Raw genomic sequence first — 13,140 nt, 5'->3', positions numbered from 1 at the left:
TATTAATTTTGTATCCTGCAACTTTACCAAATTCATTGATTAGCTCTAGTAGTTTTCTGGTGGCATTTTTAGGATTCTCTATGTATAGTATCATGTCGTCTGCAAACAGTGACAGTTTTACTTTTTCTTTTCCAATTTGTATTCCTTTTATTTCTTTTTCTTCTCTGATTGCCGTAGCTAGGACTTCCAAAACTATGTTGAATAATAGTGGTGAGAGTGGACATCCTTGTCTCGTTCCTGACCTTAGAGGAAATGCTTTCAGTTTTTCATCATTGAGAATGATGTTTGTGGTGGGTTTATCGTATATGGCCTTTATTATGTTGAGGTAGGTTCCCTCTATGCCCACTTTCTGGAGAGTTTTTACCAAGAATGGGTGTTGAATTTTGTCAAAAGCTTTTTCTGTATCCATTGAGATAATCATATGGCTTTTACTCTTCTATTTGTTAATATGCTGTATCACATTGATTGATTTGCATATATTGAAGAATCCTTGCATCCCTGGGATAAATCCCATTTGATCGTGGTGTATGATCCTTTTAATGTGTTGTTGGATTCTGTTTGCTAGTATTTTGTTGAGGATTTTTGCATCTATATTCATCAGTGATATGGGTCTGTAATTTTCTTTTTTTGTAGTATCTTTGTCTGGTTTTGGTATCAGGGTGATGGTGGCCTCATAGAATGAGTTTGGGAGTGGTCCTTCCCCTGCAATTTTTTGGAAGAGTTTGAGAAGGATGGGTGTTACCTCTTCTCTAAATGTTTGACATAATTCACCTGTGAAGCCATCTGGTCCTGGACTTCTGTTTGTTGGAAGATTTTTAATCACAGTTTCAATTTCATTACTTGTGTTTAGTCTGTTCATATTTTCTGTTTCTTCCTGGTTCAGTCTTGGAAGGTTATACCTTTCTAAGAATTTGTCCATTTCTTCCAGGTTGTCCATTTTATTGACATAGAGTTGCTTGTAATAGTCTCTTAGGATGCTTTGTATTACTGTGGTGTCTGTTGTAACTTCTCCTTTTTCATTTCTAATTTTATTGATTTGAGTCCTCTCCCTCTTTTTCTTGATCAGTCTCGCTAATAGTTTATCAATTTTGTTTACCTTCTCAAAGAACCAGTGTTTTGTTTTATTGATCTTTGCTATTGTTTTCTTTGTTTCTATTTCATTTATTTCTGCTCTGATCTTTATGGTTTCTTTCCTTCTGCTAATTTGGGGTTTTGTTTGTTCTTCTTTCTCTAGTTCCTTTAGGTGTAAGGTTAGATTGTTTATTTGAGATTTTTCTTGTTTCTTGAGGTAGGCTTGTATAGCTATAAACTTTCCTCTTAGAACTGCTTTTGCTGCATCCCATAGGTTTTGGAGCATTGTGCTTTCATTGTCATTTGTCTCTAGGTATTTTTTGCTTTCCTCTTTGATTTCTTCACTGATCTCTTAGTTATTTAGTAACGTATTGTGTAGCCTCCATGTGTTTGTGTTTTTTACGTTTTTTTCCCTGTAATTCATTTCTAATCTCATAGCGTTGTGGTCAGAAAAGATGCTTGATTTGATTCCAATTTTCTTAAATTTACTGAGGCTTGATTTGTGACCCAAGATGTCATCTATCCTGGAGAATGTTCCATGCACACTTGAGAAGAAAGTGTAATCTGCTGTTTTTGGATGGAATGTCCTATAAATATCAATTAAATCTATCTGGTCTATTGTGTCATTTAAAGCTTCTGTTTCCTTATTTATTTTCATTTTGGATGATCTGTCCATTGGTGTAAATGAGGTGTTAAAGTCCCCCACTATTACTGTGTTACAGTCGATTTCCTCTTTTATAGCTGTTAGCAGTTGCCTTATATGTTGAGGTGCTCCTATGTTGGGTGCATATATATTTATAATTGTTATATCTTCTTCTTGGATTGATCCCTTGATCATTATGTAGTGTCCTTCCTTGTCTCTTGTAACATTCTTTATTTTAAAGTCGATTTTATCTGATATGAGTATATCTACTCCAGCTTTCTTTTGATTTCCATTTGCATGGAATATCTTTTTCCATCCCCTCACTTTGTCTGTATGTGTCCCTAGGTCTGAAGTGGGTCTCTTGTAGACAGCATATATATGGGTCTTGTTTTTGTATCCATTCAGCAAGCCTGTGTCTTTTGGTTGGAGCATTTAATCCACTCACGTTTAAGGTAATTATCGATATGTATGTTCCTATGACCATTTTCTTAATTGTTTTGGGTTTGTTTTTGTAGGTCCTTTTCTTCTCTTGTGTTTCCCACTTAGAGAAGTTCCCTTAGCATTTGTTGTAGAGCTGGTTTGGTGGTGCTGAATTCTCTTAGCTTTTGTTTGTCTGTAAAGCTTTTGATTTCTCCGTCGAATCTGAATGAGATCCTTGCCGGGTAGAGTAATCTTGGTTGTAGGTTCTTCCCTTTCATCACTTTAAGTATATCATGCCACTCCCTTCTGGCTTGTAGAGTTTCTGCTGAGAAATCAGCTGTTAACCTTATGGGAGTTCCCTTGTATGTTATTTGTCGTTTTTCCCTTGCTGCTTTCAGTAATTTTTCTTTTTCCTTAGTTTTTGCCAATTTGATTACTATGTGTCTCGGCGTGTTTCTCCTTGGGTTTACCCTGTATGGGACTCTCTGTGCTTCCTGGACTTGGGTGGCTATTTCCTTTCCCATGTTAGGGAAGTTTTTGACTATAATCTCTTCAAATATTTTGTCTGGTCCTTTCTCTCTCTCTTCTCCTTCTGGGACCCCTATAATGCAAATGTTGTTGCGTTTAATGTTGTCCCAGAGGTCTCTTAGGCTGTCTTCATTTCTTTTCATTCTTTTTTCTTTAGTCTGTTCTGCAGCAGTGAATTCCACCATTCTGTCTTCCAGGTCACTTATCTGTTCTTCTGCCTCAATTATTCTGCTACTGATTCCTTCTAGTGTAGTTTTCGTTTCAGTTATTGTATTGTTCATTTCTGTTTGTTTGTTCTTTAATTCTTCTAGGTCTTTGTTAAACATTTCTTGCATCTTCTCGATCTTTGCCTCTATTCTTTTTCTGAGGTCCTGGATCATCTTCACTATCATTATTCTGTATTGTTTTTCTGGAAGGTTGCCTATCTCCACTTCATTTAGTTGTTTTTCTGGGGTTTTAGTTTGTTCCTTCATCTGGTACATAGCCCTCTGCCTTTTCATCTTGTCTATCTTTCTGTGAATGTGGTTTTTGTTCCACAGGCTGCAGGACTGTAGTTCTTCTTGCTTCTGCTGTCTGCCCTCTGGTGGATGACGCTATCTAAGAGACTTGATGGGAGGGACTGGTGGTGGGTAGAGCTGACTGTTGCTCTGGTGGGCAGAGCTCAGTAAAACTTTAATCCAATTGACTGTTGATGGGTGGGGCTGGGTTCCCTCCCTGTTGGTTGTTTTGCCTGAGGCAACCCAACACTGGAGCCTACCTGGGCTCTTTGGTGGGCCTAATGACAGACTCTAGGAGGGCTCACACCAAGGAGTACTTCCCAGAACTTCTGCTGCCAGTGTCCTTGTCCCCACAGTGAGCCACAGCCACCCCCCCCCGCCCCCGCCGCCGGCCTGTGCAGGAGACCCTCCAACACTAGCAGGTAAGTCTGGTTCAGTCTCCCCTGGGGTCAGTGCTCCTTCCCCTGGGTCCTGATGCACACACTACTTTGTGTGTGCCCTCGAAGAGTGGAGTCTCTGTTTCTCCCAGTCCTGTCAAAGTTCTGCAATCAATTCCCACTAGGCTTCAAAGTCTGATTCTCTAGGAATTCCTCCTCCCGTTGCCGGACCCCAGGTTGGGAAGCCTGACGTGGGGTTCAGAACCCTCACTCCAGTGGATGGACTTCTATGGTATAAATGTTCTCCGGTCTGTGAGTCACCCACACACCAGTTATGGGATTTGATTTTACTGTGATTGCGCCCCTCCTACCATCTCATTGTGGCTTCTCCATTGTCTTTGGATGTGGGGTATCTTTCTTGGTGAGTTCCAGTGTCTTCCTGTCGATGATTGTCCAGCAGCTAGTTGTGATTCTGGTGTTCTTGCAAGAGGGAGTGAGAGCACGTCCTTCTACTCTACTATCTTGCTTCCTCCTCCCACTGAGCAGTATTTTATCTTCTGCTGATGATTCAGACGCCTCTTGGTGTCAAAACCATCATCAACAGGCTGAATGGGTCACAATCCCTAGATAGTTCTGGATGCTGTTCTTCTGACCCAGCCTGCCAACTGCTCTATGGGTCACTTGTCTCTTTCTCCATAAAGGAAGATAGCACATGCACCAAAAAAATTATGACAGTAAAATATCTCCAATATATCATGGCACAAAAGTATGTCATTTGGGACTCAGAAGTCATTTTTCCAAAGAAACAATATAATACCTAATTATTTAACTAACCACAATAGTTAGTTAAATAGCTCATACAAGATAGCTGCCAGTGGGCAGCATGATGGTCTACCAATTGTAATAGACTCAGCCTTGGGGAGGGGTGGGAGTGAGGCACCACGATTCTCTGGGTAAGGGAAAGAATTTGGTCATTTAACCTCCCCTTAGCTTCTAATGTATTCATAATTATAAAATATTTTCAATATACATGAGAGAATAATAGTACACATATCCAAGTATGCTGACTTGTGATATTTAGCATTTGTCGTATTTACTATGGACCTTTTTGCTTTTTGTTTGATTTTTAGGAAATAAAGTGTTATAATTGAAGATCCTTGAGTATCCCTCCTAGATCCTGTTTGGTTTCCTCTATCACTAAAGGTAATTCCTCTCCTGGATTTGTAGCTCATCATCTTCATGTATATTTTTAGCCTTTCACTATATAAATAGCTGTAAATAAAGATATCCAAAATATACTTAACAGTATTCTGCACATTTAAAAAGTATTTAACATTTTACTGTATGTCCTCCCAAAACTTGCCGTTTTTGCATTCAGCATTAAATTTTTTATATTACCTATATTATATACACCTGTGATTCAAGTGCTATAGAGTGTTCCAGTATATTAATAAACCACAATTTATTTATTCATAATCTTAATTAATGGACATTTTAATTGCTTATAATAACCAAGAAGTGAAAAGATTTCAGTGAACATTTTTCTATATTTTACATTGTACCAATATTTGAGAATTTCTCTAATACATACCTAGGAGTAGATTATTGGCTCTTTACAAATTCTAGAGACAAAATCTTGTTATTTTTATTGCTAATATCTTCTCCCTGCCTGTAACTTATCCTTTTCCTCTGTGTAGTAACTTTTGTAGTATAAATGCTTTAAATTTTTGTGGAGTCAGATTTATCAATGTTTTCTTTTTCAGTTGACATATTTTAAAAAATTGTTTAAGAAATCCTACCCAAACCCAACAGTCTTCCACATTTCTCCTATGAGTCTTAAGAGTTTGTTTTCCACATCTGATCTTTAATCCACCTTAAACTGATCTTTGTGTGTGGTATAAAGTAGGGATCTAATTATTTTTTCCTATATGGGAAGCATTATTCATTTAATAGCCCATTATCTCCCAGCTGATTTGTAATATAATGTCGATCAGATATCGTGTCCAGCTTTAGTGTCCTTCCCCTAACTTGATAATACTTATTATCATTTTAGAGTATATTTTGATCTGTTCAGAATCCTTCTATCATCTTTTTAAAAGCTATTTTAGTTATTTTAAGCTCTTGCTTCGTTTAATTGGCTCTTGCATATGAATTTGAGAATCAGTTTGTCAAGCTTTTTTTTTAAAAAGAAAAATACGCCAAAAAAAAAAATCTGTGAGGATTTTGATTGGGATCGTACTGGGTATATAGATTAACCTGGGGAAAGCTGTTATTTTCACAATATTGATTATTCTAAACAATGAACATGGTTTATCTAACTATTTAGTTTTCTTTTGTGTCTTTCAAACAGTGTTGTGATTTTTAAAATAATTTTCTTACTCATCTTTTATTAATGTTATCCTTTGGTACCATAGGTACTGTTACTTTTGTAAATATCCATGTGTTAAAACTCCACTTTCTAACTGTCATTGATGTATTAGAAAACAAGTTTGTATTTTTAAAAAAATGTTATTAGTTTAAATTTGTAGGTTTTCTTGTATTTTTAATGTAGACAATCATATTTTCTACAAATAATGGCAGTTTTGTTTCCTCCTCTCAAGCTTTAAATTTTTATTTCTTTTTCTTATTCTACTGAATTGCCTTGAGTTTCCAGTCTAATGTTGAGTGAGAGTGATGCCAGTGGGAAGCCTTACTTCGTTCTTGACTTTGAGGGGATTTCAGGATTAAGAATGATGGCTAGTGTCTATTTTCTTAAAACACCCACTATCAAGGTTAAGCAAGTTCCCTTCCATACCACAAACTAGTTGTTGATATTTAATACCATTTCTACCTTTCTTAGCTCTTTCCCTTACCAAACATAAAATTACATTCCCCTGAATCTCTTGCAGTAAGATCCCAGTTAAAATCCACCAATGAAAGCGACTTGTATGAGACTGGTAAGTAGAAGGAAAGGGGTGCCACAGCCCTCTAGTCCCAGTTGCAGGCATGTGTACAGGCATTAGCAAGCAGATGGCAAATTAGGGTTCTCACCCATGGTGTTCAAACATCCTTATGAGAATCATCCCTTTCATATGTACACAGCTCAGATCATACTGGCATCTTTCCTGTGATGCCTATACTTCTGGATTTCCTGGCCTTTATCACAAGCCTTCCCATGCTTAAAACCCATAAGAAACAACTTCTGACTCAAAATACCTATTTTGTATTTTCCTGACAAAATCTGACTGATATAGTAACTGGTAATCTGAACTGGAATGCTACCAAAATAAAAACACAAGAATGACCACTGGCCTAGAAGTTGGGTGCCAGGTGATGAAGAAACTAATATCAGAGGCTAGAACAATGGAGATCCATAATCAATATTATGTGATAGTAAAGCCACCATCTGCTATAACTTGGAAGGAAGAGCATATGCCTAATGTTTATAGAACTAAGGAAACAGACTGAAAAACAGAATGTTAGAAGTGTGTATTCGTACTACTGGCTTTATTTGGGGGGTGAGGATGAAAAGTAAGCTTGGGAAAGAACTGACCAATGTGCAAGGAAAAAGAGAATCCTGAAATTCAGACCTTTCTGTGGTTGGAAAAGTTCCTTGCTTCCAGACCTCCAAACAGTAAGAGACGGATTTTAAAAGGCTTCAAACAACAAAGGCCCAGTAAACCTTCTTAGGGGAATAATGTGATAGTGACTCAGGTCAAGTATCAAATTAAGGATGTAGGCTTCACACCAGATTTTAGTTGACTGAGCCATGTGACTGAGGTCTGAATAACAGAATATGAGAAGTGGTAAATATCACCTTCAATCACAGCTATAGGCAACCACTCCCCCGTCTCTTCCCCTTCCATGACAACAAAGCAGGTCACATTTTGAATATAATATTATCACCTCATTAAATGGAAAGAACCTGTATGCCTTAGTCACAGCTTAGAGGAGAGTCACCTGCTTTACTTTGGACTGTGATGCAAGGGAGAAAGAAACCTTTGCTGTTAAGCCACGAACTTTGCAGAATTTGTCATTGCATCATAGCCTAGCCTATACGCATACACCTTCTATTATTCTTCTGCTTTGAGTTATTTTTATCAATAATGGATAGTGCATTTTATCAAGAGCTTCTTTTGCAACTATTGACATGATCAGGTTTTCTCATAAATCAATTGGTATATGAACTGCACTAGATTTTCCTAATATTAAGTCATTCTTGCATTCCTGAACTAAGCCCAATTTGTTGGTAATTAGTATTTCTTTTTCTTATACATTGTGAGGCTATGTGGGCCCAATATAAACTGCAGTATATGTGAGAGTATGTGAGGAGGGGGACAGGGAGAGATTGGGAGGAAGAGAAATATTAATCTAATGTTATATCTACCTTTTACATAGCAGTCTTAGTCCCTTTACATTTATTATGATCACTGATATATTTTGATTTATTTTTATTGTTTTGGTTTGTGCTATCTACTCTGCATTTTCTAGGCTTTTAAATATCTCTTTCTGCTTTCTATTGGATTAACTGAATTTTCTTTATTCTAATTTAGCCTCTCTACTGGTTTGAAAGTTGGAAGTGTTAACATGTACACTTGACTTAATGTCTAAAATGAATCAATACCTCTACCCTCTTTTTAAGCAACATAAGTACCTTAGAATTCTCTGATTTCCATCTCCCCTTCGCATCCTTCATGTTATTCCTGCCTGGAATTTCATTTCTACGTTTTTGTTGTAGTCCCAACATTAGGCATGTTTCCTTCTATTGCTGTTTCTGCTTTACACAATTTATACATGCTTACCTTTACCTACATGTTGATCTGTTTTGTTCTTGTTGTTCATTTTCCTTTCTTGCACTTCACTACTTCCTTCTAAGTTCGATTTCCTTCTCCCTGAAATAACATCAGTTAGTAGCTCTTCCACTGATAAACCCTTTCAAACTTTGTGAAAAAGATCTTTATTCTTCCTTCACTCGAAAAGAATAGTAAGTTGAGAGTATTTTTTTCTCTTTGATGATATTCTCCCCTTGTCCTCAGCCTTCTATTGTTGCTGTGAATAAGCCTGTCCTCAGCCTTCTATCGTTGCTGTGAATAAGCCTGTCCTCCGTCTGACTGTCATTCTTCTGCAGAAAGCTGTGTGTTTTTTTAAAAGCAGCATTATTGAGATATAACTCACATACCATGGTAACTGTATTTTCTCCCCTGTTGCTTTTCAGATTTTCTAACTTTGATATTGTTGTGAGAATTAATGAGATGATGTAAGTATAGGAATATCCCATATGCAATCAATAAGTTATTGCCACATACAAATCTTCATATGAATTGGCCTTAATTCTAAGCACATAATGGCTATTAGTAAGTACTCGCTATACTTAGCTTTAAAAGAAGGTGGTATGTCCTATATCTGTTCATTTCCATGTAGTCCTTTTTTCCCTGCCTTTCATCTGTAGAGTGTAACCCCCTGCATCCCACTTGTTCTTCACACTAAACCCGAGCCAGCTTGATTTGCTTTTTTGTTTTTCCTTCCTCTAGTCTCTGCTATTGTGAGTACCTAACAAGGTTAATATGCTGCTGCTGTAAGTATTATCATTTGGGATGTAATTATCACACGTGGCTAATCATGCACATGCTGAGAGGCTGGGGAACTTGTTGTTTTTAACTTAACTGGAGGGGACATCTTAATGATAGTTTTTGACAAGGACCATTATATGGGTGTATATATACACAGTGCAGTAATGCATTGTAGAAGGACGGAGAAAGAGAATCTGCCAACAGAACAGATAACATTTTTTTTTAAAAAACGTAGACTTGTATCAGTAATATTAACTAGTTAACCTTATTTAATAGGGAAAGAAATTAAATTCAGAGAGGTTAAATCAAATGTCGAGGCCACACAGTAACTGGGTGGCAAGCCCAGGAAAAGAACAGAACAGAGCTGCTAAATTGTTAGTGAATTGCTTTCCCATGAAGCCAAATTCAAAAGATAATCAAATGTTTCTAATTCTCAATAGTAACTTTTTCAAAAGCTTCTGTAAATATGTATCAGCAATGGAATATTACTCAGCCATAAAAAGGAACTAAACTGAGTTATTTGTAGTGAGGTGGATGGCCCTAGAGACTGTCATACAGAGTGAAGTAACTCAGAAAGAGAAAAACAAATACCGTATGCTAACACATATATATATGGAATCTAAAAAAGAAAAAAAAGAAAAAGAAAATGGTCAGAAGAACCTAGGGGTAAGACGGGAATAAAGATGCAGACCTACTAGAGAATGGACTTGAGGATACGGGGAGGGGGAAGAGTAAGCTGGGACAAAGTGAGAGAGTGGCATGGACATATATATACTACCAAATGTAAAATAGATAGCTAGTGGGAAGCAGCTGCATAGCACAGGGAGATCAGCTCGATGCTTTGTGACCACATAGAGGGGTGGGATAGGGAGGGTGGGATAGGGAGGGTGGGAGGTAGGGAGATGCAAGAGGGAAGAGATATGGGGACATATGTATATGTATAACTGATGCACTTTGTTATAAAGCAGAAACTGATACACCATTATAAAGCAATTATACTCTAATAAAGATGTTAAAAAATTAAAAAAATAAAAAAAATAAAAAAGAAATCATAAAGATCAGATCACAAATAAATGAAAAAAAAAAAAAAAAAGTCTACCAGGATTTCAGATGTCTAGCAGGCACAATAAGAGGCTTTTTCACCTGGGTCATCTGCCATGTACAGATGTGGAGACTATCCCTTGCCATTGGATTTGTAGACTAGCCTGTACCATCTTAACAGCAATAATGACAACACTGACCACATGTACTAAGTGAGATTTTACCTTGAAAGTGCCTGGAATGGCTCTTGGCACACTGTTACCTGACTTGAGCTAAGATTAGTTCATTTTGTTAACTTGCTTATATATTGTTTCTGAATAGGTTCTATGGAATAGTTTCAGTAATTTTCAAATAGCCTATTTTATCTTCCCTAGCCCTCCTAGGATTTGAAATATATATATACATATTTAAATTTTTATAATACGGGCATTTTCACCAGAATGAAAGGAATGAAGGAAGGAAGAAAGGGAGGGAGGGAGGGAGGTATAAAAACCTACCTACGTTTCTATCTATCTATCTGTCTGATGAATAGAGAAAAGGTTAAAGTTAGAAATAAAGAAATGCCCAACCACATACCTTGTCTTGGGATGGATGTGGTTTATGGAGGATGCTACAGAAGATGCCCGCAGGTTCATTTGCTTGGTACCCTGTCTATTCCATCCAAATCTGAGTCAAGGGAATAAGGTCGGAACTTGAGATGTCATAATTTAAAAAAAAAAATGTAATGCCCACCACAGTAGCCCCTATCAATGGCTAGACTCTTGTTTTATTTTTATCTACCTGGCCCAGCTGAACTATTCCAGACCAGACCAGATTTTCATGCACAATATTTTATAACAGATTTTCAAATATGCTGAAAATTCAAAATAATTATACAGTGGATACCCATATACCCATCATCTAGATCCTTCAATTGTTATATTTTTCTCCATTTATGCTATGGACTGAATGTATGTATCCTCCCAAAATTCATATGTTGAAGCCCTAATCCCCGATGTGATGCTATTTGAATGTGGGATCTTTGGGAGATAATTAGATCATGAGGGTGGAGCCCTCATGAATGGGATTAGTGCCCTTATAAGAAGAGACATGAGAGATATGTTTTCTGTCTCTGCCATGTGAAGATACAGCAAGAAGATGTCTGTCTACAAACCAGGAAGAGGGTTCTCATCAGGAACCAAATCAGCTGATAACCTTAATCTTGAACTTCCCAGCCTCCAGAACAGTGAGAAGTAAATTTCTGTTGTCTAAGCCACCCAGCCTATGGTATTTCTGTCATGGTAGCCTGAGCTAACAGCATTTGCTTTTTCACATGTCTATGCATCTATCTATCCATCAATCCATCACAGCTGTAGCCATCATTGTTCTTTACCCCTAAACATTTCAGCATGTGTTTCATTAACTAGAGTTCAATAATTTATGGCTCTTTTCTATTATAAGGTAAAATTTACATGCAGTGATATGCACAAAGCCTAGTACAATTCAGTAAGTTTTAACAAATGCAAACATCCATTTAACCCACACCCCTATCAAAATATAGAATATGTCCATCACCCCAGAATATTCCCTCATGTTCATGCCCAGTCCATCTTGATACCAATACCAATCCTGAAGCAACCACTCCTCTTCTGCTTTTCTTCACTATATGTAAATAAGTTTTGCCTGTTTTAGAACTTCATATAAATGGAATCGTACAGTAGGTACTCAGTGTGATTTTGAGATTCCTCCATGTTGTTGAATGCCTCCGTTAATTTCGTTCCTTCTATATTGCTGAATAGTATTCCACTGTGGAAATATATCTTAATTTGTTTATTCATTCATGAGGACATAAGGGCTCTTTGCAATTTTTCCATATTATGAGTAAAGCTGCTACAAACATTCTTGTTCCTGTTTTTTTTTTTTTTAAACTTATGGGTAAATGCCTAAGAATGGAACTGCTGGATTTTCAGTGCATGTTTACCTATATAAGAAACTACCAAGCCTCTTCCCAAAGCTGTTATTCCATTTTACACAACCCCTAAGAATGTATTCTCCACAACCTCACCAATACTTGAGGGAATCTGTCTTTTTAGTTTTAACCATTCTGGGGTGGAGGGCGGGGGGGCGGGGCAAGGTGTGGTAGAGACTCATCTCTAGTAATGCTCCCACCAGCTCCTGCCCATCGGAGCAAAACCTGCCTTTCACTGAGACTTCTCCCGCAAAGATTTGCCTCAGAAATCTCGGGAGGGGAGCTTACATCTCATTGGTTTATTTCTTCTAAGACCCTAAAAGAGAAGAGGAACTCCATCTATTATTTGTCCACCTCTCCTCTATCTTGCTTAGAAAGAAAAGTTTAAAATACCAGAATAGTCATCTAGCTGGATCAAGTTGGCAAGTTCACAGTTATCTTTTGGTTCATGATATATTTTGATGCAAAAGATTCTCGCTTCTAAATCCCAGCCTTTGTCTCTTTCCATCAAGATTGAGCACCTTCAATATTCTAGAGAGGAGAAGTCTCCACTCCACAGGCTCAACCTCTTTTCCTTTGGGCTTCCCTAAGAACCATTCTTCACATTATCATAGCCAGCCTGCAAGGCAAGATTGATGTCCCCTTTCTGCAGAGGAGGTCACCGCCTCTGAGCTGAGGGTCTCAAGCACAGGATTTGTGACCCTCACACATGTTTCTACCGGTGACTTTCCCCTGGCAGGCAGCTCCCTTGGGGTGCACTCTGACACAGGGCTCTGAGGCTCCGCCTGCCCTCCTTCCACCTTCACCAGGGAGATGAGTGCACTTCACCGTCTCCCTCCTCCACTCCCCACTCCAGGCCTATTCATCTTCCAGCTTGCATCCTCTCCCCTTCACACCCTCTTTCTTCCAATGCTGCTCAGTTACCTCATAAAACTATTGTTCCCTCATCCTTTCTCTCTCTCATTCTCTTCCATATGGGAACTAAAATTGTATCCTAAGCCTTCCTGATGACTGCCAAAGTCCTGCTAGTGGTGTAAGGAAGTGAGACATAATGAAGGACCAATGT

At 37.9% G+C, this 13,140-nt stretch overlaps 1 protein-coding gene across 9 annotated transcripts in view; it reads right to left on the bottom strand.

Moving 5' to 3' along the window:
* Window positions 1-13,140, bottom strand: part of SYT16 (synaptotagmin 16) — a 260,775-nt gene that overhangs the window by 6,025 nt on the left and 241,610 nt on the right. For 5 of the 9 annotated variants that reach the window (XM_059914363.1, XM_059914367.1, XM_059914365.1 and 2 more), the window contains one exon: window positions 8,318-8,407. The exons of 3 other annotated variants lie outside the window; for them this stretch is intronic. In XM_059914363.1, coding sequence (XP_059770346.1) covers window positions 8,318-8,407 — 90 coding nt within the window. Of the gene's footprint in view, window positions 1-8,317; window positions 8,408-10,702; window positions 10,793-13,140 lie in introns of those variants that run through there. One more of the 9 variants, XR_009500931.1, reaches the window with a different exon arrangement.

The sequence above is a fragment of the Balaenoptera ricei genome, chromosome 2, assembly GCF_028023285.1.
Source record: "Balaenoptera ricei isolate mBalRic1 chromosome 2, mBalRic1.hap2, whole genome shotgun sequence".
Classification (NCBI taxonomy): domain Eukaryota; kingdom Metazoa; phylum Chordata; class Mammalia; order Artiodactyla; family Balaenopteridae; genus Balaenoptera; species Balaenoptera ricei.
Note: the sequence above shows the minus strand (reverse complement) of the source record. Positions and strands in the feature narration are given on the sequence as shown.